The 27,802-nt window shown below is 50.2% G+C and overlaps 1 protein-coding gene across 1 annotated transcript in view; it reads right to left on the bottom strand.

Moving 5' to 3' along the window:
- ANKH (ANKH inorganic pyrophosphate transport regulator) overlaps window positions 1-27,802 on the bottom strand; it is a 129,633-nt gene that overhangs the window by 21,283 nt on the left and 80,548 nt on the right. Inside the window, exons 3-8 of the mRNA XM_045999444.1 lie at window positions 24,400-24,518; window positions 21,675-21,758; window positions 14,705-14,875; window positions 12,893-13,027; window positions 10,724-10,816; window positions 6,687-6,782 (exon numbers count right to left, since the gene is read on the bottom strand). Of these exons, the coding sequence (XP_045855400.1) occupies window positions 6,687-6,782; window positions 10,724-10,816; window positions 12,893-13,027; window positions 14,705-14,875; window positions 21,675-21,758; window positions 24,400-24,518 (698 nt within the window). The remainder of the gene's footprint in view (window positions 1-6,686; window positions 6,783-10,723; window positions 10,817-12,892; window positions 13,028-14,704; window positions 14,876-21,674; window positions 21,759-24,399; window positions 24,519-27,802) is intronic.

Below are 27,802 nucleotides of genomic sequence, written 5' to 3'. Positions count from 1 at the left end.
GTGACGGAGGGCCTGGTGCAGAGGCACTAGGTCTCTAGTGGAAAGCAGAACAAAGCCGGAGAGCAAAGTTACCTAAATTGAACTCGGCTGCTTCTCCTGGGCGCTGGGATGCCAATACCACCCCACACCTCAAGCCCCAAAAAACCCACATCAGCAGAGATATAGTTAATCATATCGATCTGGGGACCATCCCGTCCCCACAAAAAATACTTTTATCTTACATGGAGAATCGGGAAATAAAAGAATAGGGATGTCTTTTGGAAACAGTAAGTGGGGAGATTAAAAAGAAAACAAGTTGTAGAATCGTTACGTTTGGCTGATCAATTCATGTGGCCTTCAGTGACTATAGGAGGGTTCTTTCTTTCGGAAACAATGGGGTGTGAGTTCCCCAAACCGGGAGGCTTAGGGCAGCTCGAGGTTCTGGCCCCCCAGGCCTGGAGACCAGCAGTGAGGGGGCAGTGCCGCGATCAGTCTGCAGTGTCTGGGGATAGTCCCCTCCAGGCCTGGCCTGGCTTTTGGTGGCACCACATGGTCTGGACGCCACCCCCCCCCCCCCCCCCCCCGGTCAGACAGCAGTCCTACTGAATGAGTCCCCACGGCTCCCTTATTCACCTACTGGGAATGCATCTTAACCTATTTCCAATGAAGACCTATTTCCACATTCTGAGGGACTGGGAGGGGGGTAGGACGTCAATATAGCAGTTTTTGGTGGACATAATTCAAGCCATGAGAGTTTGGAACAGACAATTCAGGGCTGAAGGCAGATTCACACTTCCCTTTTTTCTACCCATTGATGTCAAAAAAAGCAAAGCTTAGGGGATCTGGAGTAAAAACCTATTTTAAGTTTTTAGAAAGAACCAGATTCTCCGGTAGTAACAGCTCCTGCCTGGGACCCCACTGTGGCAGTGCTGTCTGCTGGTACCGGGTGGCAACCTTCTCTCCCTGCGTTAAGCGACAGCAACATGCACGCACGCACCACCGAGCAGCCTCCATTTGTTGAAGAGGACAGAGGCCAGTGGGATATACCCTGGAGACCCCGGCACAATCCCAGGACCTCGGCAGGGTCTGAATCTGGGGTCTCAAAGCCACCTCTGGAGAAGCCTGGGGAGACGCTCACTCCATACCCGCCTTCCTGAAATAGGCCAGCTCACCAAAAATTGGCTGGCGGAAGAGCTTAATTGGCCAACTGACAATCTGTCAAATTCAGATTTCTTAAAAACTTGTCTTTTTAACTCTTCTAGAATTTATAGTGATTTGTACTGGGAGGATAGCGAGGGCCCTGGGGGGCTGTGAGGGCCCCAGGTGTCACTGGGGCCTTTACATCCTCCTGACCTATCTGTGTCCCTCACCTCTGTCTCTACTCCATTTTGCCTTGACTCCCAACCTCTCTGTTCATTTTCTGACCCATAGTCTCTCCCCCTTCTCCTTCTGACCTGCACTCTTCCATCTGCCCCTCTTGTCTTTCTCTGGGTTCAAGGGATGCTGGGTATGATTGTATAGGTTGTTCACTGCACAAAAGTACCCGCCTAGCTCTGCCTGCCAAGATCCATTTGGATGGGTGCCCATTTCCATTTTGTAGAAAGGGGGTTGGGGAGGCCTCATCAGCAGCCAAGCCTGTGCCTTGCACGGATTCTTCAACTCTCTTGCAGCAGAGAGGCCGCCCTCTTGGCACTTGCTCCCCAAAACTAGAGCAGAAAGGAGCTTAAGAGAACACCAAGTGTTCTTAAAATGCTATTGTGAAGTCAAAATAGAAATTGGTCAACTAAAATCACCCAAAGATGTTAAGACTTCTCCATTTAATTTGATTGGCTATGAACTTTAGAAACAGGTAAAGAAAATATTTGGAGTAGATTGGCAGTTTGATACATTTAGCAAGTCAATCCACTGGCTTCACCAAACTGGCCTAGCACCCAGGAATCGAGGTCCATTGTCTATCTAGTAAAAGGATTGCTGAGAAGACACATCCTACCCTGGTTAGTGGTTCCTATTTTACCCCTAAATCTAGAACCCGGGAAGGACTCAGGGTAAATCTAGAGGGGCTAGCTAATAAGAGCTTGAGTTCCTGCCCATTTGGTATTACTAATTCTTTTCCCCAAGAGGAAAGGATGCTGTTCCTGCTTCCTGACTGCAGGCTCATCACCACCACCTGCAGCTTGTGTTCCCCATGGTTTTCTGCTAGAGAAACAGCCTTCAGGACAGAGTGATTATCACTGGGCTTCACGGTCAGTCACAGAAGTGATGGAGACCCAGGCTCTAGCAGAGGGTTCAGGGCACAACCAGCCATCGGTTTGGATCCCAGCACCGGCTCAGCCTTGCTGTGGGCGTGGCTGATGGCTGCTCTGCCATGTGCCCTCCTCTGTGGGGCCGCCGCGCCACAAGCTCTCGCGATGCAGCCCACTATCCAAAGTCTTTCTTCCAAATTGCCTTAAGCTGTGTATGATTCTGAGCCGTGTGTTCCTTTACCCCAAACAGACCCCAAACAGCAGCTGGGCCGTCCGTAGTCACCTTGCTAACACGGTTTGCATCATGTCTGCTCCTTTGCTGCCCCGGAGGGGACCCCTGTTGATCTGACAGTTCTACCATTTTTTTTTCTTTTTTTTAGTTTAGTTTTGTTTTTGTTTTTGTTTTTAGCTCTACCATTTTGAAGCTCATCTCTTGGAGGGTCTAAATCTCCCCCTTCCCTCACCCTCCCTGACATTAAACAGGACCCATCAGTGCTTCTTCCTGAAGGCAGCTCTGAGGGGCCGAAAGGAAGATGCTTCCAGAAATTTGTCCTTTTCAACTCTACCCGCCTCCTCAATCCCTCTTCACGGACGTTTGCTGCCTTCCGTGAAGAAACACTCCCGGATAAGAGCACGAGGCAGAACCCACTTTTGGAGTAGGATAGAAACTCTGAACTACATTGAGAATCCACACTAGGGTGTGAATAACGATGCGCATTGTAGCATACTGGAGTATTAGTGTCTTATTAACCATCAAAGGTGACACAGCCATATTTTTCACAGGCCAAGGTGGATGTTGACCCCCAAAATGTCAGGGCTCCAAGAGTGAGCCCACTCTGATGGAAAGATGGATTTTTTTTTTTGTTCTAGACAGCACACATTTTCTCTTAAAAAACAGTCAGCATCCCTGGGTCACTGAGTGTCTGTAGAATCTCTGGGGTAAGCTCTTCTCAAAGACCCGAGGAGAAGAGCTAGCGAGCCCACAGAAGCAGAGCTCTAGAGAGTGCTCTGATCCCAGGTGATGCACAGAAGGTTCTGGAACCATCAGAAAGCTCAGAGTCTGTATGTAACATCATCCACTGGAATAAACACAACGTGCACTGCTCTTGAGTATTTCGGGGGCCTCTGTGACGTTAGTTCCCCAGCACTAAGAAGTTTTAAAGTTAAAAAACAAAAATGGGGGGTGCCTGGGTGTCTCAGTCGTTAAGCGTCTGCCTTCAGCTCAGGTCATGATCCCAGGTCCTGGGATCAAGCCCCGCATTGGGCTCTCTGCTCAGTGGGAAGCCTGCTTCTCGCTCTCCCACTCCCCCTGCTTGGGGTCCCTCTCTCGCTGTGTCTCTCTCTGTAAAATAAATGAAATCTTTAAAACAAAACAAAAATGGCCTTGAGAGGAAAGGACCTCTTAAAAGCTTTAAAGGTAGGATAAACTGAGGACAAATAAGGAGACTGTCGTTCAGCCGGGTGGGTGCCGTCGGTGCCTTTGACTCAGAGGTGAGGCTCAAGCGGCGGTTTATTGAGCACCTCCTTTGTCAGACGGGACACTCGGCCCTGGGGTGGAAGGTGGCTACGTCGCACACCCCACGTGGGCACTGCAGAGCCTACGAGCAGCGACAGATGTGAAGACTGAATACGGAAAGTGCTGCAAAAAGGAATGCACACATTATAGGCCATGTGACATGGCTTAACAGTGACAAGCTTATGTGACAGCTTAACAGTTAACTTAGGAAAGAAAAACCAGAAACCAACCCTACTGTGTGTCAGTTATACGCCAATTAAAAAAAAGTTGCTTACAGGGTCATCTGGGCAGCTCAGTCGGTGAAGCATCTGCCTTCGGCTCAGGTCATGATCCCAGAGTCCTGGGTCTGAGCCTCATGCAGGGCTCCCTGCTCAGCGGGGAGTCTGCTTCTCCCTCTCCCCCTGCCCCTCCCCCTGCTCAAGCTCTCTCTCATACTCTCTCTCTCAAATAAACAAATAAAATCTTAAAAAAAAAAAAGTTGCTTACTTTTCCCCTGTGTCTTTTAAGGTCAATTCCTGTGGCTAAGATGTCGGACCAACCGACTGAGCCACTGTAAGGATAATGCATGTGAGACACTTCATGAGCAGCAAACTCAAATACTCCTGTTTTTTGTGTTAAAGAAACCACCGTTTCAAGCACGGCGCCCACGTCTGGAGGCTCAGGGCCAGAGACGGGTTCCGACCTGATGAAAACTTCACAGTTTGGACAAAAGGGCCCAGAGAGTGGGCCTGGAGGCTGGCTTCTGGCAGATTCCATTACAGGTGCTCTGGTGAGTCACTAATCCTCTCTGAGTCCTTTCCCCTTCTAAGAAATGAAGGGTTTTTGGCTCGCTTGTCTCCAAGTTTCTTTCTGATGAAGGACTAAGTCTCCATTTCTATGGGGAAAACCTACCCTGACACACTCCAGTTACAGGAAGGAGGACAGGATTAGAATAATGAAATAAATAAAATCTTCACCTGGGAAATCTAGGCATTTCTCTAAATCATCACCATTTCAGAAATAAACCAGTTGCTTGTCTCAGAGCGACAGATGATTGCCCGCGCACCCGACCAGAGAAGAAACCGCCTCAAACCCCGGCTGGAAGAGTTCTCCACCCGACTCAGCTGGAGGCGGGGAAGATGTTTAACCAGAGAGAGAGGAGACAGAGGAGGTCAGACCCGGATCTCCGAGCCAGTGACAACTAAAAGCTTCTGGCGTTCAGTGAGGGATAAGGGCCAAGTCACAGAACCTGGCATTCGGTTCAACTCAACTTTTGACTTCCAATCATTTCCCATCGTCTCCAAAAGCTGAGGTCTGTTCCTGGAATAGAAACCTTCTCGGCTTTTTCTAAAATACTCTTTTAAACAGTTTCAAGGCTGCTCACTGTTTTCCTAATATTTTAGGGAACTATGGAAAAACTTGCACACCACAGAGAAGTAACACAAATAGGGGAGCAGGGTTGCCTGGGGTAACCTGTCCCGACGACACGGGCGCGCTGTCAGGAGTTCCTCCTGGGCGAGGTGGCACGGTGCTCCTGACGCCCCTCCCCCCGCCTCCTCCCGCAGAGTCAGGAGGGATGGACTGGCAGGAGGGGCAGGTTGGGGTGAAGGGGCCGCTGAGGACACAAGGTCATGATGTGTGACGTGACCGGCTATTAGTCTCATGTTGCCCTTGTTACAGTCTGTTCAGGATCTGTGGATCAAAGATTAAGTTGTGGGCTTTGGAAAAATATCCATCAAAGGTTTCAAACGTGCTTAGGGCTCAATGATAAATAAGGACCACCATCAGGGCTCATCAAGCCAATGGTTCTTGTGACGAAAGGAAGAGGGGCCAGAGTCACCATGTTCCTCTCATCAGCATAACCAGCCCTTCTGCCCTGGTCATCGATGACGAGAGTTGCGCATCCCCGCCACTTCCGGAACATACTTGTACTTTATAAACAGAGAATTTCTACAGGACTTAAGAGGAACTACGGAGCCCAACAACAAAGAGGAAGACTGAGCTGAATTCAAAAGACCTGAGATTCAGGGCGCCTGCGGTCGCTCAGTTGATTGAACCTCTGACTCTTGATTTTGGCTCAGGTCACGATCTCAGGGTCATGAGCTCGAGCCCCACATCATCGGATGCCGCGCTCAGCTGGAGTCTGGGATTTTCTTTCTCTCTTTGCACCCCTGCCCACGCCCTGACCCTCGAGTGTGCTCTAAATAAATAAAATCTTAAAAAAAAAATAAAAAAGACCTGCATTTCTTTTTACCTCGTTATCTCCACCTTTCGAACGCAAAGGGCATGGTCTACAACATAAGTTTGTTTATAAAAGTGCTTTTCTTTCTTTCTGTTTTGTTACTATAAACAACCTTAAATTATATACCATGTGCTTTAGGCTACAGACCATATATATATTTTTTCCAAGTTTTTTGAACAGTATCTTTTACATTGAAATTACCCCTGGGGATGGATAAAGGACATGTTTGTTTATGCAGGCTGTGCACAGAGCGCGGGGCTGTCCGCGAGGGTCCACGGCTATGTCCGTGAGAATGACCCAGGGCCTGGGATCTTGACGGGCGAGCAGACAGAAGCAGCGTAAGTGGGATGGAGAGAGGAACTTCTACGGTGCTAACTCAAGTAACGCCAACTAAATTTGGAAGAGGGTCAGGGATGTTTATACACTTGACTCTGAATATTGAAAATGGGATCAGAAGTTATTCAGTAAGACAAGAGTATTATGAAAATGAAAGGCAAAGTCTGCCTTTTTTCAGCATGTTAGAAGTCCCCAGACCTGCCAGAAGTCTACCCTTTATTCCTGGATTCAACGACCTCCCTAAAAAACTACTGTTCATATTTTGGGTTGTTAATTAATTCCGTGTAGCATCACAGGTATGGAACACAACAGTCCTCCCTTTAAAATGGCCATTCCCCTTCCCCAAAACAACGCCGGCAGGGGACATGGTGTTGTCGGTCTCTCCCCTTACCGTGAGTGATAAGGCCATGCAGACAAACGTGAACTTCTTGATGTGGGCCGCGGTCACGGTGTTGCTCGTGCTCACCAGTTTATTGCTGGGGTTATTCTAGGGGGAAAGAGGAGGACAGGGTTACCCTGGGCTGACCGTACATGCACTTGAAGAACGTCTTGTTTTGGTTTTATTTGATGCGTCTGAGGTATAGATGTCCCCTGACAGCTGGGATGACGGCTGTCACTTTGTCTCTCTCAGGCAGCGGTCAGGTTGCTGGACATGAACATGAACCGGAGGGAGTTATAGACGGACGTCAGGCAAGGTCTCCTGAATGTGCGCTCCCCTTGCCACCGGGCCCCCACCCAGCCTAGCCCAGGGTCCCAAACCGTGTGGCCCCTCCTGGTCACCTGGCATCTCCTCGAAGCCACAGCTCCCCTCTGGGGCCCCGTCCTCCCCTTCAGCAGACCGGAAGGACGGATGGGCATTCTCAGTCCTGCTTGCCCTGATGCTGACGACCCCCTCTGATTCCAGATAGAAGCTCTTGCTCTGCCCCTAACACACGAGGTGTTTTCCTGTTTCGTGCTTTTGCTCCTCCTTGTCCCATTGGATCTTCTAATTTTCAAAGCCTCCCTTTGAGGGCTGGTCAGTGGCACAGCCCATCTGTTTCTTAAAGCCTCTCTGACCTTTTACTCCTAACAGCCCTCGGGCCCCCTTGCTGGAGTGCTGGTCAACCCGAGAGCTCTCTGGGCATGGGTATGTATTCGGGGGGCAGGCATGGAAGCCGGTGAGGTCGGCGCTGGCTCTCTGGGATAACAGATTGTGCCCCTCACCCTACTCTTTCCCTCCTGCCACTTAGCACGATCTTTCTTGAGTAGAGAAGGAGCCCATCTCTGTTAACGCTTAATTTTAAGCAGAGTGCGGACAGCTCAAATGTCCTCTTGCATATTCCCGAGGCTTCCCGAGACCATCCCAGCGCCACCGTGAAGCATGCCCACCACCTGATCAGACAAGTGTCTGGCCCCTCACCATGAAAACCAGTGGAGGAAAGAGCCCCCCACCTCCATTCGGATCCAGTCACTCCCAGAGGTGACTGACAGAAGCCAGCCCCCAGCACCTGGCTTGCGTCTCGCTGAACAAAAGACACAGGGGCAGAGCGCGGACAGGTTCCACTCGGAAAAGAGCTTCTGACAGTTCCTTTCCTTTGGAGGCTGCGGCGATCTCTCACATCCCTTCCCCATGATGCGTCCAGCACAAACGTCTGGTCGAGCCTATGTTTTCCTAAGTCCAGCCTCCAAAGCGGACTTTTCTGAGTAACAGATTCGGCTGCTACAGCGAAGGGCAAGTCACAGTGGGCGCACCTCTCCAATTCTCTGGCCCTGGGGGACCCTCAAGAGAGGTGCCCGGGGGGGCTCTCCCCAAAGAATCCAACAACCTCAAAGCACTCATGTCACCTGTGGTGGGACAGCAGGGTACCACACGTGTCACCCGTGGTGGGACAGCAGGGCGCCAGAGAACCCCAGGTGTGCTTCCATTTCGAAAACAGCGCATATTTCTGGCAGCAGGGTTGGAATAAACGAGCATGTATTGTTAGATTGGCAGGTGTGTTTCGCTGTGTTTGCCCGATGCGCGTAGACGCAGGCTCTTCCGCAGATGATAACTGAACATCGGAGACTTTGTACGAGTGCAAAATGCTCCCAGTGGATATTTAGCGAGAGCTGTCAGAAGTTATGCAAGAAATGTCAAATCCCTTATTCTGGACCGCACAAAGAGGCTAGGATTTCCATTGTCAATGCAGCCAACTCTGCAAGTCCGCACAGCGGTGTCTCAGATCTGGGTGAATAGACAGCATTCACACGGACGGCTCGGAGGCGCTCCCTGGAATGCCCGGAAACAAAGAGGGAGGCTCCAGAAGGATTCTGAGTGACTGCAGTTGCTGGCGAGAGGTACGCTCACTACAGGGATTGCTTCACAGCACCTAACCCCTGTGATCACGGACATAACCAAGTTTTTCTTGGATGCTCCCAGTGAAACTGTACCGTGCTGTATTGCTATTGTTAAGTGGTATTATTTCAAGGTAGCCAAAAACATTCCAGATGAGACTTTTCCAGCCAGGAGTTTCTAATGTTTAGTACCTGCTGTTCTCCTCTCGGTTTATTATATAATCTGATTCTCCAAGAGCTAGAAATTTAGCAAAAAGACATATATCCATCTTGGTTTTCTAGGATTTACTTCTATATTCATGCTCCTTAAAAGGAAAACAGCGACTTCGGCTCATAGATTAGGTTAAACTCACGCAAACAGGGACTGCCAGGAGAAAAGTCCGCTGGGGAGTGCCCTGGCTCAGGGTGCTGGGTGCAGAGAAAACCTCTCTAGGGTTCCACGCCATGGGCTGTGCCCTCTTCCAGAAGCCCACAGACGACCACACATTTGAGAAGCCGGACAGAGAGAGCGCAGCTTACAGCCTGTGGCTGGGCCTTGCTTCGTGGGCTTCCCGGTCTTCCCGATGCCCATGCGAGTCTGGCAGTGGGTGCGAGGGAGCCCAGCCTCAGCCAGCCAGAACCCACGCTGCCCGCGCGGCCAGAGCTCATCGGCTGGGGTCCCTAGCAAAGAGGCCTCCTCTCACATCCCAGGGCTCTTGTTGGGATCAGATAAAATGTTACCAGCAATGGCTCTGAGCTGGTTCTACAGAAATTCAAGGCAAAAGGGTTGGTGTGAAAAATACAAGTGCAGGTGTGTGCTTCTTCCCTAGTTTTCATTTCACTGTATTTTAAAAAAGATTTTATTTTTTTATTTGAGAGAGAGAGCACAAGCAGTGGGGAGGGGAGGAGGGAGGGGGAGAAGCAGACTCCCCGCTGAGCAGGGAGCCCGACATGGGACTTGATCCCAGGACCCTGAGATCATGACCTGAGCCGAAGGCAGAGGCTTAACTGACTGAGCCACACAGGCGCCCCCTTATTTTTCATTTTAAAACATTGTATAGGGTCTGACTCTTGGTTTTGGCTCAGGTCATGAGCTCAGGTTGTGAGTTCGAGCCCCGTGTTGACCTCCGTACTCAGCACAGAGTCTGCTTGAGTTTCTCTCTCCTTCTCCCTCTGCCCCTGCCTCCTGCTCGCTCGCTCATGCGCGCGCTCTCTCTCTCTCTCTCAAATAAACAAATAAATCTTTAAAAAAATGTTTTGAAGGGGCGGGGGGGGTGGGAGGTTGAGGAACCAGGTGGTGGGTAATAGGGAGGGCACGTACTGCATGGAGCACTGGGTGTGGTGCAAAAACAATGAACACTGTTATGCTGAAAACAAACAAATAAAAAATATATATATTAAAAAATTATAAAAATAATGTACACTATCTTTGGGGTTTATGTTTTGCTATAAATGTCTACAGGTTCAAGTCATTAAGCTTTAATGAAAAAGACATTAATGCAACGATTGGTAGGACAGTGCCGACCTAGTCACAGGCTACGGGTCTGAAGGGTTGTGTGCAAGCAGCTGTGGGAGGACAGAGCGGCGGTTAACAGAGGCTTTCAGCTGGCTAAGTCCACTGCATCCAAAGCAACCCAGACCCAGGCCACTGCACGGACAGCTTCGGGGGGCACGGACACTGCGTATACCAAAAGACATCCATCCAGAGGCTTAGGACCTCAACAGCTCAATCCTGTCTGTACCTTTACATCCGCTATGAGGTCAGCAAAGCATTGGCTTAATTAAAAAAAAAAAAAACAAATCATAGAAACAAAATCCAATATAATGAACTTTTTTGAGAGTATATTTTCCCTTTGTAAAAAATTTAGTAATTTCTCAATTGGAATTACCTACAAGTGAGTATCGTCTGGAGGGCATTAGAGGATTGGCATGAAAGTAAGCTTCATGACTTCTGATATTTTCTGAGGGAAATATTCCACAATGACGCCTGACGCCCCCCCACCCGCCACCCCACGTTCACCGTACAGAGGGAGGCGAGACTGGGAAATACCAGCGCGTTCTTCATCGGAGACGCCTGTCTGTCCAAGGCTAATTTTAAAGAGAGTGTTTCAGACACCACGCCGTAGAGGTGCTCACCTTGTCAAAAGCCGGGTAGACAGCACGGATTTCCGTCAACCAGCCATATGGCATGTGACCCACGGGGTATGTGGCTGTCAAAATTGCCACTGCCTACAAGAGAAAGAGCCAGAAGTTAGTGTTGGCCTCCCAGAGAGCATCTCCACTAGCGGCTCTTGCCACGGGCCGGAGGGAGCGGTCTCGGTGCGGCCACCACAGACGGATCACTCCACGGTGCGTGAGAAGCGCTGGCCAGCCGCAGGCAGGACTGGGGGAACGGGGAGAGGCAGATACTCCACTGCGACCACCGATGGGAAGGGGATCGCGAGTCTTGGCATTGGCTGGACAAGCTACGATCTGAACCCAGGCCCACCAGACCAGGGACCTTTGCTCTTTCCATTGAGCCAAATGGAGCCCTCCAGTCTAGCCCAATTCTGGAATCTTGAAATGCAATTTTGAGCCCTTTCTGCTCTCCAGATAGTCTTTGCTTAGGGTCCACGTCTACGCCTCCATCCTGTCCTTCTGGGTAGCCGGCAGTAGGCGCTAGTTGGTGACTTTATGGTTTTCTCCTTCCAACTCAACTAACTTTTAATCTGTCTGGCCGGAATAGCCCAATTTTGATTTTTAATTTAAGAAGACTAAAGAAATATTTCTTGTGGAAACCAAACATATCCTTCGGTGAAAATGAGAGTTTCTCTTCTTATGCGAATGAAAAGGAAGGAGAGTGAAAACAAAGCATCAAACCCTACATTTTGGCAGAGTTCAACTCTAACTAGCTAGTAAAGGAGAAGTACAGGCCTCATCTATTTTCATTAACATTACAGTCATGCCTGGAACATGGGGTAAATCCCCAGCTGGGCGAAGACACTACTGTGTGGACCCAAACCTTCCCTTGGTCACCTTCCAGCTGTGTGAGGCAGGGACCCTCTCAGAGCTCCCTTTCTGTTCCTCCAGCGGAACCATGGGAATGATGAGATCCATCACAAAGGCTTGCTGGGAGTCCCTGAAATGCGCATAAATGGCGGACATGCCGTAGATGGTCAATACACGTGTGTTCTGTACCCTACACACTGTGTGTCTATGCCACTGAGGTAATTTACCTTGGTTTTTCTTTTCTTTTTTCTTTTTTTTAAAGGGGAAGATGGAAATCCAGCACACAAGTGATGGGGGTCACCTACTTTTTTTTCTGAGCGACTTAAACTGTTGGTGTTAACACCAAGCTGTTGGATTGTAAGAGCCACCCAAGATGACCTTCGTGATCCAAAACACAAAGTCCAAGAACAAAGTGAGGCAGGAGAAAGCGTCCTGCTTGTGATTTATATGCGTCCCTTTCCAAGCCCACATGAGCTGCTTCCCAGGACATGGAAACTGGCAGGAGATCCCAGGCTGGAGACACGCCGACGGCGCGTTCAGGCGCGACGTGGAAAGAGAAGGCCCTAATGAGCAGCCACCAGCCTTCCTGAAGGATCAGCAGTTCCAGAGACAGAGTCAAGTCTCCAGAGGGCAGTGGAGGAGGAGACAAATGAAGTAACTTGATTTGTTCATACCATACTTGAAAGATGGAAAAAATGATTCAACTCTTTCTTTGGAGTAGCTGCCAGTTTTCAGATAAATTTCTTGAGCTGTGAGTGAGTAAATAATGGAGATCCTCATTTGGGGGAGGGCAGACTGCCAAAGAGCTCAGAGAGCCACAATGGGCCCGGGGTGTGGGGGAGGGGCGTACTGCAGGAAGGCGGGGCAGGAGCAGGTGAGAGCGGGTGGGCCAGAATGGGGGCCTGGGCCTCACGGTCTGGGCCTGGTCACGTCTGCTACACAGCAGGCCATCACAATGTTGGTATCATGCTGACTCCACAGGAAAATGGAAAGGCCAGTGGACGGGAGTCAGAAAAATCTGGATTCCGGGACCAGCCCGGCTTCTTGCTAGTTTTGCACCCTTAGCCTTGTGCCCATGCCTCAGATCTGGTCAACAAGAAGGATGAAGGAGATGTTTCCTTCCATACTCACGGAAGTAAACAGTCACATGATTCTAAGAGCCTCTTGACTTGTGTGAATGGGCCCTCCATTATGATACCACGGGATTACCTGAGCTCTCCAGGTGAATCGGAAACAAGTCTGTGTCCACTTCCCCACCCCCCGCCCCCTTCTTTACAAGGTGACCACAAGTGCACCCATCCCTAGAAAACACCCTACCTCAGTAGCTGCGGAACTACCACCAAGGTCCCGGGAAACAAAGAGGTTGACGATCGGCCGACTGATCCTCTGTGTGGCCAAGATGAGCGCCAAAGGCCACCAGAAGCTCAGCATCTTTCTTATGGTTGCATCTCCCTGTGTCAAGAAATAGAGACACAAATTCACTAAATTCTAGAAGCAGGACAGAAGAAACAATTCAGAGCCAACGCTTTTCCTTTTGATGTCAATAATGAGTCAATTCATTGTACTTAAAAATAATACAAGGAAAAGCCTCTGTAGCCAAGCCAATTCAAATTAAAATAAAACATACAGTGTTATTAGAAATTAACTCAGACAGCTGGCAATTTACCGTGAAATCAAAACACACATTTAAGTTTGATGGATCCAAATCACTATTTTCCAAGCAGGGCAGTTTTAACCCAGAAAGAACACAATACCATGGCCTGGAAAACAGGCTGGAAATTAGTTTTTGTTTCAATCACCAAACTGAGCTTAACTCTCAGAAGTAAGAAAAAAAAAATTACTGTCATTTATATTTGTAACCAGTCGGTTCACAAATGTGCCTAATTATTGAGGTACAGATCTATTATCAAGGTTCTTATTCTCAAAGCTCTGACAGAAGTCACGTGAATGTTCAGAAGCATAAAAATGAAAGCATGGTCAAGAAAGGTGATTTATTGAGAATTCTACAAAACCAAAAGGTGTGCAATCTTTAAAGATAGGCTTTCATGATTTAGCTTTGGTTTTGATTCTTCAGGTAAGAGTCACATCGTGGAACCATGCCGGCCATTTTTATCTCCCCTTGCTGGTGGCTCAGGGTTCAGAGATGGATTGTTACCATCGAGACCCTTTTGATGTGGGTGTCCTAGTGACGGAAACAACTAGATCAGATTTTATTGATGGCCCGCCTCGGATCGGTAAGTGGTCGATACAATTATTGTTGTGACGTGCCAAGAGTAAGCTGTGGTCAAAGGTGGGATCAGAGGGTGGAGTGTGGGGCCTTCTTTGGGGCTGCATGGACTCGTGCATATCGGCCCCACAGCTAGACGGAAACAAGCCCAGGGATGTCTGGTACCGACGGGCGGGATCAGCACATACGTGTCAGATCCTGCTTGTACTGATGCTGAAACAGTGCTCGGGCCAGTCCGGGAGGCTTCTACCCTGCTGCCATCTGCCTCCACTTCTGTCGCCTCCCAGGACGTGGGGGAGCTCCTGAGACCCCATCACTATCTTCCCTCCCTGCGCTCCGAGGCTCTTGTATCCCGCGTGCTGTCTGGGCTCCCGTCTAACCGTTGCTTCTGTGTCGCTCTCATCTACCGGACAGGATGTGATGCAGCTGTTTGAGGGCAGAGACCAGAGTTCTGTGCTGCCCATGGTGCCCACGCGCTCTGCTCACGCCACAGAAGGTGCCCGAATGAGTGACCGTGTCTGGCCAGGGTGGAAAGTATAAAGTCCAAACAAAGCCTCGGGTCCTGCTGTAAACTCAGAAATTACCCAAATGCGAGGTTAAATGGGAGCTGTGGGCCCCGAGCTCCTTGTTGATGAATATACAGAATGACTTACTTTTGACAACAGAGGGTACGAAGAACCAACACTGCCGTATCTACTCCTCAGCCTGACCTGACCCACTGTGCCTCAGTTTCCCGATATGCAAACAAGGAGGCTGCCCCGTGATGTCTCCCAAGGCCATTCACCCCCCACTCCGTGTCTGCCTCTGGACGCGCCCTGGCTCTGGACATCTCAGGGCACGGGCTTGTATATGGGTCTCCCATTTCCCAGAGGGCCGTCCCCGGATGCACAGACAGGCCATACCCCCAGCTCGGGTCCGCTCCGGTCGGGGATGATGTCGTGGATGTTCTTGTAGTAGCCCAGGCACAGGGTGGTGCAGCGCACGAGGGCGCCCATGTACAAGGACAGGATGGGGATGAGCAGAGGCTCTCTGCATTCCAGGTGACTGTGCAGTAAGATGGCCACAAACACGACCTGGAGGGCGGGAAAACAAGGACGAGTCAGAGGGGAGAGGACGGAACCCGTCAATGGGCGCGCACGCCGGCTGCTGGCACCCTGACCTCCGAGGGAAACCTCGACGCTGATGGGAGGACAGGAGCCGGGGCTTGGGCTCCGTGTGTCCTCAGGAGAAGAGCACATAATCGCTTTGCTATATTCACCTCCAAGACTCTTACATATATATATATATTTTAAGATTTTGTTTATTTGACAGAGAGAGAAAGGGCACAAGCAGGGGGAGCAGCAGGCAGAGACAGAGGGGGAAGCAGGCTCCCCAGTGAGCACCGAGATCAATGCGGGCCTCAGTCCCAGGACCCTGGGATCATGACCTGAGCCGAAGACAGACGCTTAACCCACTGAGCCACCCAGGCGGCCCCTCTCTAAGACTCTTTTGAGGCAATGTATCTGGCTATGATCTCATTATAAAACATCCAGACACTTTGGTCCCCAGTCCCCCAACGACATGGTAAAGGTTTGCCCTCTTGAGCCTGGATCCTTACGTGCACATGTAATCCACAATGCAGGACCTAAGTCCACAAGGAAACAGTAGTGGTGGTCAGCGACATATCCAGAAAAGTAGGCGTGAAGAATTGTAAGATGAAGTTTGCTAAAATGCTGCAAAAACAGCAGTGTCAATTATTACAAAACAAACCCAAAGTTTAAAATACTAACTTAAAAAGTGGAAGAGTTCAAAAAAATAGAGTCAGGAGAGATTAAAATAATAATGTATTAATCTCTATTGACTGTATAATCTCTAAAAAAATTTAACAAGTAGTTAGCTTTCCTGTCCATAAAAGTCCGAGGAGCAGCCCAGCCTCTGTCCAGAGCCATCTGGGGATTCACACATTCAGAAGACCACTGAAGACAGAAGTCCACAAAAATTAACTAATGGGGAGGGGGACACTATTCTGGAGTTCCACTGACTTTTTAAAAAAGATTTTATTTTTAAGCAATCTCCACACCTAATGTGGGGCTTGAACCTACAACCCCGAGATCAAGAGCTACATCCTCTACTGTCTGAGCTGGCCAGATGGCTCTGAGCTACCGTGATGTTAATAGCCAAATATCCATGGAACAACAGGCATGCAAAACACCACCACGAAGTGGTCCTGACCCAAGGAGGCTTATCCCCATCACTGCAGTACCAAGGAATCGGCGATGACCGGAAGTTAAAAAGGAAGCTGGAGACTAAGCATGATGAGCTGGATGAGTGCCTTCAGTTGCTGGAGGGAACACAGAGCAGCAGGGTTATACAGACTTGTGAATGCGGTAAAAGGATCAGATGCTGGAGATGGTTTGTTTGAGCGTGGGCTGCGTCTTGTGCCATCTGTCATTCTCAAACCCAGTACACGAGGCCGATTCAGACCGGGAGCCTCAGGCACGCCTTGGCCGCGTGGACACAACCAGGCTGCAGCTGCACCGACGACGTGAGAGACACCAGTTGGGGTGGTGCTCACACTCCCGCTCCTGTTCCCCAAGAGCGCAGCGGAGCCCAGAGACGAAATCAAGATGTCCGTAACTGGTCCCGTGCCTGTTCCTTTCAAGTGGAACAAGTAGAAAATGCCCACTGAAGATGCAGACACAACCTGGGCAAGCCTCGCTAGGGACACACAGTATTAGGAACGGAGGACTGGGAGTTCTGTGATGGGGCCCAGACGTGTGGGGACGTCTCTAATGCCTCAGAAGGCTTGATGGAGACCCCAGGCAAACTCCTGCTGGAATGTCTCAGCAAGCTGACCATTTGTCGAGCGTCTCTGCAAGCTGACCGTTCGGCACACAGAAGCCCACAGTGGGGACAATGACGACTGTGCGTAGAGACTGAAAACTCGCTGTACGAGAAAGGAATACATGAGGACCAAGCCCTCCGCTGCCATGTCCAGGAAGGCTCCCAGGGCTGTCAGGATGGCCACGTGAGACGGAGGCCTGTTGGGCAGGACCACGGAGGAGGATGTGGTTAAGAAGGAAAAGGGGGACGCGAGCCAAAGAGAAGTAAGTGTGGTGATAAGAAGGGGTGGGCTATGCAGGACTGAGGGAGGGGGATGCCCTGGGCCAGTGGCTCTCACCCAGCTCCCCATTTAACAGCTTGATGCCATGGGGCCCAGAACCCGTCACAGAGCTTCCATGGTCACTGTGGACTGTACTTCTCATCAGTCTAAAATAACACGGGCCTTCTGCATTTCAGTCCAGAATTATGACATTGGATCTGATATTACCACCAGAAACATCAGGCTATTTTCCGAGCGGGAACCTACTCTCCTTGGTAAGGATTTTCCCCGGGAGAGTCTGTTCTGCACAGGCCCTGTATGCCGTGCTCGAGAGCCCAGAGATAAACGAGATCGTCGCAGACTCTCCTCCGGGAGCTGATAGTCCAGTGCAGGAGTGGGGACGTGAAACAGACCGGGATGCTGGGGAGTGTCCTCTTGGGGGATGGAGGCAGCAAGGCTTTGCTGGGATGGCCCGGCTGCTCCGAGGGAGGGCATCCCCTTGGGTGCCACCTGAGTCGAGACCTGCAGCCTCGGCAGGGGGTAGGTAGGAGCGGCAGGAGTCCGTGGCAGGTACGAGGACGTGAGGCAGAGCAAGTCCTCCTGGGCAGAGGGGCCGAAGCAAAGAGTCCCCCATGGAAGGGTCCCCTGCCACACCAGGGCCCTAAATGGAGAGCCCGTGGTGGGGGTGGCAGGAGCGAGGGGACGAGAGACGAGTGCCAGGCTGGCGAGGAAGCACGGTCCAAGGGTCTTGAATGTTGTCGCCATGACCGGGATTTTAACTGTTTATCCCAGGAACCCCGGGATGTTTAAAGCTGTTTAAAGCAGCTTCTGAGCAGCGTGGCCAGAATTTCCAAGAGAAGGGATCACTGTGGCCGCAGAGCGTGGGAAGGAAGGAAAGGAGGAGGGGCGGGCCAGAGCAGAGGCCAGTCAGGAGACCTCTCTAGCGGTCTGGGCGGGATGGGGGCTCCTTCGGACCCGGGAGAGGGGGGCAGACATGGGGAGAAGAGGGCACATCAAAGATACACCGGGATTAAAATCGAAAAGGCCTGGTGATGAAGAGGATGGTCCCCAGGCTTCTGACCCGAAGACAGTGCCACCGGTTTGCGCAAAACCGAAACACTTGGTAGAGAAGGTATGAATCTGAGCTTGGGGGGGGGGGGGGGCGCCGGGGACCCGGCTGGCGTTGAGATATGTTTTCTGGAGCTCAGAGGACAGGGCGCGGCTGATTTGGGGCTTGTCCATCCCGTAGAGATGGTACAGACCTAGGGCGTGAAGTAGGTTCTCCAACAGAACACAGCAAGGAGAGAGAAGGTCTGGAGGAACGTCCACATCTTCACATCTGTAGAGGAGGGGCCTCCAGGAGGAGGAGACAGAGCAGGCGGCCGGTGCTGAGTTCCAGAGCGAGGCCGCGTTTTGTGCAGGAGGGAGCGGTGACGGGAGTGAAGAGACGGCCAGAAAATTGATGGGACCGTCCCGTGGATCAAGTGACACAGAGGTCATTGGCAAGAACTATCTGGGTGAACTGGGGGGTGGGGGTGGGGAAACCAACTTGGAGGCGGTAGAAGGACAGAAGTAGAAAGGAAATGGAGACAGTGAGCACAAACTGCCCTTCCTGAACGTCTGGCTGGGAAGTAACAGAACTGGAGCCCGGGAGGCACACGGGAGCCTGAAAAAGCTGCCCCTTGTGGTTGTGTTCAAACGGCAGATGGGGGGCGCCTGAGTGGCTCAGTGGATTAAGCCTCTGCCTTCGACTCAGGTCATGATCTCAGGGTCCTGGGATCGAGTCCCGCATCGGGCTCTCCGCTCGGCAGGGAGCCTGCTTCCTCCTCTCTCACTCTGCCTGCCTCTTTGCCTACTTGTGATCTCTCTCTGTCAAATAAATAAATAAAATCTTAAAAAAAAAAATGACAGATGGGTGAGCACGTTTACGCGTCAGGAGAAATGACCCAGGGAGAGACAACAGGTGGAGGAGAGCCGGCTGAACCCCATTCCTGAGAAAGCACAGGTGGAAGCCGCGGTTCTGGACCAGAGAAGGGGGGGGCGCCTCGTTTCCCAGAATGGGGGGAAAATGCAGACGACGCGGGGTTTGGAGGCAGGCTTGCAGGTCTGGTGGCCAGAAGTTGAAGAATTCGGTGGCTTCAACTTTCTCATGGACGTGGGAAGGCAGCTCGTTTACTGGGAAGAGAGAGGAGGGGAGGGACCCTCTGACGTAGCTACTGGGTCAGCTGCGGTGAGTGACGAGCGTAGATTCTTGGTTCCACCAGCTGCGTGACTTTCTGGGCGCAGGTGGTGAAAGGTTCATTGTAGGGGGATTCAGGAGTGCGACCTTGCCAGGAGGCTGAGATGAAAGACAGGGAGTCAAGGGACTGACAGGACTGCAGCTACGCTGCTGAGCTGGGAGGGTGGCCTCCCGTCTCGGGGCGCTGGGCTGAGTCAGGAGGCAAGGGTTAGGAGGGGAGGTTCCAGTAAGATCCAGCAACGCCCTGAGATCGCTCCTGCTGATGCTGAGCAAATATTGACCAGGTGGTTGTGAAATACAACAGAAACAGCAATATTCTTCATAAATTCTTTGGCAATATATTGGAATGTAGCACTGTTTTATTTTTAAAGGTTTTGTTTATTTGACAGAGCGAGCATGAGCAGGGGGAGCAGCAGAGGGAGAAGAAGAGGGAGAAGCAGGCTCCCTGCCGAGTAAGGAGCCCCATGCGGGGCTCGATCCCAGCACCCTGGGATCATGACCTGAGTCAAAGGCAGATGCTTAACTGACTGAGCCACCCAGGGGCCCCTAGGACAGTAACGGTGGCACAGAAAAGCATTATTGCCCGGGTGAACCAAACCAAGAGAGCTTTCTTGTACTATGGTGAGAGATTAATTAGCTTAGTAAATTTTTTTTTTCAAAGATTTGATGTATTTATTTATTTGAGAGAGAGAGGAGCAGGAAAGAGCTGGAGGAGAGGCAGAGGGACAAGCAGAGCCCAAGGCTGGGCTCGATCCCACGACCCTGAGATCAAGATCTGGGCCAAAACCAAGAGTCAGACACTCAACCGACTGAACCACCCGGGCATCCCAGCTTAGTAAAATCTTAAAAAATGGAAGTTGCCACTGAAAGGCTAGGCATTATAAGCTACTTTCATTTTATCATTGGCGATGACTTGCTATCTCTCTATGCCAAGGTGGTCTTTTCAGAGGACTTTGCCCAAGACCTATCTACTCATAAATGTGGCATTTAACAAATGCTTTCAAGAAACAGAGGACTGAAACTGGGGGTGGGGGAGCACGGGTAATAAAAGACTTAGGAACGAACATCGCATTTATTCCTCCAAACTCTCAAACTACAAGGTTTAAAATAACTACTTCACCGGGAATAGCTCGGGGCCAGATGGCATCTGAATCGAGCTCCTGTCTCTCTTCCCAACCAGATCTGATCATTCTGCATTTGCGAGCCCTCCCAGCAGGCACCGGCCAGGATGGGGTTTCAAACTGAGAAGGAACATGGCCGTAGGCGTGCTGGCAAAGCCTTTTTCAGGGTCTGGTTTTCCCTTCTACTCCTGGCTGCTCACTATATTTATCTCCGGCAAAGCGAAGTTTCGTTTTGTTTGTCTGCCCTTAAGAAAACACACATCGATAAATATTCCCTGAGTTGCTGATGCCAATGTTGGAAAAGAGAGGTGCGGCCTTAATTTCAAATTAACTGATTAGAGTGAATAAGGCAGTTCAGTTCATCTCTCAGAGGATGAATAAAAGTAAGATCAGGACAAAGATCTCTAATAACTCACAAAGAAAATTAACAGAACTATATCCAGAGAGGACGTGAGTGAGTGTCCAGGCATACGCGTATGTGAGCAAGCAAACACACACACACACACACACACACAAACACTGTTAACAGGAATGAATTTAAATTACTTTCAATAGTGATTCTTGGAATAAATGCAATTAATTTGGAAATGTAATTATTGGTCTTTAGGGAGGTACTAATGGTTTGACAGTTGATTATTTCAAAAAGGTGGACACCAGACTAGCTTGTATGATGGGGGAAACCAGGCAGAAATGCACGGAAATGCTCATAGAATGGAACTGAGAACTGGAAACAGAGCTTTAAAATCAGCCCATCCCCCCTCCTCTGTGAAGAAACGGTTCTCCCGAACCCCTGATTGTAGGAACTAGGGCTAACTTATAGATTACGGGAATTAAATCTAATTTTCTGCTGAAATTTTTCATGTAGCATCCTGAGTGGCAGAAGGAAGGAAGTAACGTGGAGAACTGGGCCGGTGCCAGAGCCGGGCTCCACAGAGAGGGCAACGTCGGCCTTCTTCTCAGAGCTCGTCCAGCCTCCTGGCTCTTGTGAAATATGGGCTAATGACGCATGAATGGCAGCCGTGTGTGGCATCTACACAAGAAACAACACGGAAGAAGAACTCCCAAGAGCTCCCTCTAGAGCCAAGGGACAGACCATGTATTGGGAGGCCGCACGGAGGACCAAGTGTGCCCCCAGCCACGACCCACTGACCACCAGACACACACGCACTGGGACCCGATGGTCATTTCACAGGCGAGATCTGTAAGCCTTAAGGCCCACACATCTGACGCTGAGTGTCAGTTCCTACCACCCTCCTTCTGGCAGGATTAAACGTGCGTCTCCTGCAAGAGGTCTCATGCTCCCACTTGTCAACCTTCCCTGACGTCCACGTTGGCTGGAGTAAGGCAGGAAGGCCCCGCAGATGGAACGCCCGTCAGTGAGGCAGGCGGGGGCTCCGGGGAGCTCCGACGGACACACAGACCACGCTTACCTGAGCGATGACATCGGAGATCGAGGCGCATCCCACCAGGAAACTGTATTTGTGTTTGAGGAGAATGCCAGCGTGGGTCCACGCCTGCCGGGATGAAGAGAATTTGGCATGAGAGACACCGCTGGGATCGGATGACTTCTGGTCGTTAGGATTTACTGGGCATTCTGGAAATAGACTTTTACAACCCCCCTCCCCCACCCAAGAACCTCCGGAGCACAGGACTAACCTTCCGTTGGTCAAACGACCATAACTTGGCCTGGTGGCTAGGTCCGCGTTAGATTTCTACGTGGGATCAGTGACTGCACAGGGTTTACTTAGTACGGGTGATAATGCAGACCAAGGCGCTCACTAGCTTTCCTGGCAGGGAAGCTAGATGGATACCAAGAGTGGCGGAAACACCTTCTCTCTCTGGGGCAGCCGGAACGACAAGGCAGAAACATTCTCCCTTTGCGAGGCGTGTCATAATGAGGGCTCCAGTTCGGTTCTGAGTTATTATAGTCATTATAGCTTCTCATCAAACCATGAAGGCTCTACTCTTTCCTTCCCTTCAAGTTGGGGCAGGATCTGATCTGACACTTTGCCTCTGAGGGAAATGAAGAGGAAGGTTCTCGGGGGGAGCAGACGATGGAAAGCCCGGGGGGTCAGTGAGTTTGGAGGTCTGAAGTTCAAGGCAGGATCTGTGTGAGCATCACCCTTCTGACCCGGAAAGGCCGCTGCGGACCGACACAGCAATAACATTTCGTGCGAGCTTCGCGCCATCAAAGACGATTTATTCCCGAGGGCTGTGTCGGGACTTCTGTACCGTAGCTGCCCCATCTACTTCCTCCCTCAGCTCACAGGCCTCAAGGTGGCAGACGTGGAAAGAGATGCCAACTGTCGATAACACCTGCAAACAGTGGCCTGTGGGCCCCCTTCATTGACTGAAGCCATCGGGATGATAAGCTTTGTGGTTTTCAAACATTCTCTCTCTAATCAGGTGTACGTGTGCAGGGGTGTGTGCCTGGGCAGATGACCTGGTTTTTTATCAATGTTCATTATTTTGTTTTTTACGAACAGTCTCCTACTGCTGGGTCTTTGGGGGCCGTTGATAATGAAACAGGAAAGTAAAGGGTGTTAATCCCCAATGTTCTGGTGTTACGCTGAGTTTTAGAAACTCTCTCACGGCAAAGAAATACAGCTGAAGGGAAATGGAACATAGGGGCACACGGGAGTCTGGGATTCACTTTTAGTCCCGAGTCCCTGAATTCACGTATCACCATATCTGTGCGTCCACAGAGCCCCATACAGATGGGGGGCAGCCCTCAGAGCAGTATTGGGTCTCTGTCTAGGAAGTTGGGCTTCTACTGTTTCCCGATTCCAAGCACTATGGGGCCCCCTTAGGCCAGTATGGGACACCGTTAGGGAATCCAGTTCTAGGAAATACAGCCTCTTTGTCTTTTTTTTTTTTTTTTTTTTTTTTTTTTTGGAGTATGTGTCAACTGCCAGGGTAAATACAGAGTAAATTTCTTACTTGGTGATAAGTAAGAAGAAAATCCAGGTACCAGTGCTCTGATAGCCCAGTTCTCCCACCGACCCTGCCACCACACCAACTGATGATCAGCCTCTGCGTGAAAACTGAGTTCAAGGTCACCGTGCAGACTAGTGGAAAGCGGTCAGAGACTCCAATGAGGCCACGTCCATAAGCTAACCGCAGGCGGTAGAGGATTCCTGATACCATCGGACAAGGTGGACCACATGTAGCTGACCTTGGCTCATTCCTCCAAGGATGTGGGGCTTGGCCTCACCTCACTGTGGACGCCCATTTATCTCATCTACCGTACGTGAAACTTCTTGAGGGGCGGGGTGGTGAAAAACTACAGATGAACATATTTTTAAGTCCCCCCCCCCAAATAATTTAAAATGGAGTCCAAAGAAGAGGTTTATTTCCCAGCATTGGACATTACTGAAGATATGTGTATGTGTGTGTGTGTGTGTGTGTGTGTGTGTGTGTGTGTATTTTGGTTAAATCTCTTTTATAACTCTCAATAGCACAGAGGAATGGAGAAAAAGCATTCTCTGAGAACTCTCCCGTATCATGACAAAGAATTTAATCTATGGAAGTGAGCCACCCTTAGTAATGTAGTAAAGCTGGTTATTTAAGTCATGAAAGCCTATCCATATTTTCCAGAGATTCTCATTCTAAAACGCTTTTGGGTGCTTAAACCACACAAATGGTGAGTTTATCAGAAAGCTGTCCTGATCCTTTGATCCTGACTATATCAGAAAAGAACTACATTTAAATACAGCTTTCAAATAGGCTCTCTTGCCTCTTGCTAGAACTTTGTGGCAAGTACAGACGATTCTCATCAAATAAATGGCCAAGATGGGCTGGTTACGAGCCTGTGGCCAGCCGGAACCCTTCTGTACTGCTGGTGGGCATATAAAATGATAGAGCTGCCGCGGAGATCAGGACGAGGGGCCCTCAAAAATTAAACAGAGAATTATGATATAATCCAGCAGTTTGACTTCTGGCTATCTACCCGAAAAGGATGAAAACAGGGAGCTCAAGGAGGTATTGTATACCCACGTTCATAACCCATTATCGAAATAGCCAAAAGGTGAAATCACCCAGGTGTCCAGTGACGGAAGAATGGATGAACCAAATGGGGTCTACGGCTGCAATGGTAAATGTTACGCTACATACACCATCATTTTTTTTTTTAAAGAAGTGTCCACAATTACTCACCATTGCATCCATAAAAGGGAAGGCAGCGAGATACAGAAAGGCCCGTCTCGTTTTGTTGCCCACAGACTCATCCACATGGTGCAGTTTATTGATAATGTAGTAGCCTAAGTCACTATAAGCTGCAAAGGGCCAAAAGACATACAGAGCAATATTTAGAAAAAGTTATCTTTTAAGCTTTTTGTCTCAAAGGTGCAAAAACAATGTTAGATATAATATTTGGGTTTCTTTCTTTTTTTTTTTTTTGGTGTAGAAAAATCCGAAAATGTAGATGAGCAAATGGAAAAAAGATCATGTCCAATCTTACCCCTCTGCTCAGAGGGGGCCCTGGTGAATGCTCTGGGTTCTAACAGCCCAGTTCTTTTATGGGTATGTGTGTGCTGGGCACGTGCGTGGGGTGTGTGTGTGTGTTTTAACATGAACATGGGATCATTCCGTATATATATTCTTTTGTAAACCATGACCATCTTTCTGTGATTTGCTCCCACACTTTAATGGTTGCAATGAATTCCTTTTTGTGGGTTTATTCGGCATCAATTACTCAGTCTCCTATTATGATTTAGGATGCGTCCATTAACCTGACATAATGAAAGGGCGCTCGATGGATCATTTGGAAGCTAAATCTTTATACGGAGTAGTACTTATTGACTAAGAGGAAATTCCCAGATGTTTATACACCCTTTCCTTTTCTTTTCTTTTCCTTTTTTTTTTTTTTTCAAGAGAGGAAAGGGAAGAAGGAGAGGGAGAGGATGTCAAGCAGACTCCCCACCGAGTGCAGAGCCTGACACAGGGCTCAGTCTCACGCCTTGGGATCATGACCGGAGCCAAAACCAAGAGTCGGATGCTTAACCACCGGTGCCCCCGGTGCCCCTGTTAATGTCTTTTCAATAAAACAGTGGAAAGCCTTTTCACGGCCTGCTATTTGTTTTGTTTTCACCTTTTGGGAGGAGCGTGCTGGTGTTGAACTGACACAGCCCGAATGAATCGGCAGCTGCAGAACAGGTATAAAGGAAGGAAGAGGAAGGTCCTTCTAGTGTATTAGCAGGGCACTCTGGCAGGTGCTGTCAGCAAAGATGAAATAAACTAAGAGGTTTGTACCTCATTGATAGATGTTTAGACTATATCGAAAAACAACAATCTCTGTGTTTTCATACCGTTTTACATGGTAGTTTAATAGCACCGTTCCTGCTGTTTTCATTTTTCTATAAATACGAATATTAATGCAGTGGACAACTACAAATCTGCTTTGCAATCAGAACAGACACAGAATGCAGTGAGAGTCTCATTTTAGGTGAATAATAAGATCCTTCTCTCCACTTCAAAGTCTGGGGGATGACTTGGAAGCCTATGAACTGATAAGAAGAAACCGATAGTAAAGAAAGCAGCTTCCACTCCTTTCCGGTGGATTAGTCCTGCATCATGGGAACTTTAAGTCAAGTCTTCGTTATGCTTTCATGGATATTTAGATGCACAAGTGGGAATCCCAGATGGGGAAGTAAAGTGATTTCGAGGCGTGGGGGGTATGGAACGGGTAGGACATCCCGAGCATGGGGGGATGGAGGAGGCAAATGCAGGAGGAGAGGTCGAGGCCCTCTAAGGAGGGGCAGAGGAGAGAACCAAAAAGTGAGCCGTCGGGGGAGCAAACATGTCAGGTGTGGGGCATGGTGGGGTCAGCCGAGCCACTGAGCAGCCAGAAGAGAAATCCAGGCGGGAGCGTGTCCCAGGGCAGACAGAGCATAGACCTGGGAAGGTGGGACTGGGAGGGCAGGATACGGCTGTGAGGTCCACGCTGGGATCCCAGGGCACAGATTAGATTAGAGGAGCAGATTAGAGAAAGCTTGACCCGACCCTGGAAGCTCAGGAGCCCCGCAGCCTGCCTTCCTCGCTGGGTGAGAGGCGCTCAGACCCGGAGAAAGTGGACAGATGGAAAGCCCGGGTGAAGACGTTCCTCAAGCCGCTGAATGGTGGGCTTGCTGCGCTGAAACCTGCAGATTTTGTCTCAGAGTTTATTGTTGCTGCTGATCACGTGTACATTCGTTTCATTCAGTCAGGAACCCGCCACTGTGCTGGGACCTGCCCCGGGGCGACTGAGCCCCGGCCCAAAGACTGTCCCACCCTCACCGACAAAAGCTGCTGGCAGGTCAAGGCAGCCGAGCTGGCTAAGACGAGCAATGCCATGCCAGGGGCGAGAGCCGGGCAGCTAGGAATAGCTCGTGGGCTGAAATTCCAGGGTAAAGTTTAGAGCCCACAGACAAGGCCACGGAGCGCACTTGACCAGACTCTGAAAGCCGGGAAGGCCGAGATCTAGAGATGAGACAGGATGAGTGAGCCCTGTCCCCGGGGATGGCAGAATGAGACCTTCTTCGGTGACAGGGTCATTGCAGCTCTAATTAGGAAAGATGAGCTCACACTGGAGTGGCGTGGGCCCCCAATCCTATATAACTGGGATCCTTCAAGAAGGGGAAATCTGGACCCAGAGGTGGACACACATGAGGAGAACGCCTCGTGGATGTGAAGGCAGAGACTGGGGGTGGGGGATGCATCCGCACACCCAGGAAGGCTCAAGGTTGCCAGCAAGCCACAGAAGCTCCCAGAGCGTCCCGGGGTGGGCAGCAACCCGCTGACAGCTTGATCGTCCAGCCTCCAGCCCTGGGAGATGATACATTTCCGTTGTCTCAGCTCCCAGTCTGTGGTGCATCATTAGCACAAGCCCAGCAAAGTCACACAGGCGGCTTCTGAGAACTGGAGAGAATTCTTTTCCCGGGAGACTCTGGGACCCACGAGTCTGCGCAGCTGAGAGCCGGGCATGCCATCTGCTTGGAAGGCCCCGGACGGCATAGAGATCGATACATATATCTGCTTCTCTACCTTCTGTAGAGAGACCTCAATGTACCTACTTATTAGAATATTTCGGTGAAAACGTCGAAAACAGTGCCTCTAAGCAAGAGGATAAGGAAGACGGACTGAAGGAGGGCTGGGTGGTGAGCTCCGTGGGCCAGGCTCTCTGACTCTGCCTCTCCTCCCCCTTTGCTTTTTCAAGCCTGCAGCTGGTCCTCAGCTCCTGTGCCCTTGAGCTGTTTCTGGCTGGAGCTGTTGGCTGGGGCTAATTTGTTGAAAGTGCTTTGCACAGAGTCCATAATTACCAGGCTGGCTGCCCTAACGTTCAGGGACCATCGACTTCTATCAACTGCCCCACCTCGACCGTTCTGAGACAGTTTCTATTCCTTCTGAAGGGCAGGACACTCAAAAGAAAAATTAAACAAGGCTTCTGAACAAGACGTAAACAGATTTCATGATGTGGCCGCAGCAGGGAGGACACAGGCCTGACCTTTTTATAGGTAGACAGATTTTGACCCCACCCAAAGGAGAAGAAACCAGATGGGCCATTCAAATCCCTAACTCTTCT

This window comes from Meles meles, chromosome 3 (genome assembly GCF_922984935.1).
Source record: "Meles meles chromosome 3, mMelMel3.1 paternal haplotype, whole genome shotgun sequence".
Classification (NCBI taxonomy): Eukaryota; Metazoa; Chordata; class Mammalia; order Carnivora; family Mustelidae; genus Meles; species Meles meles.
The sequence above is the reverse complement of the archived record's forward strand: the minus strand, read 5'-3'. Positions and strand labels throughout refer to the sequence as shown.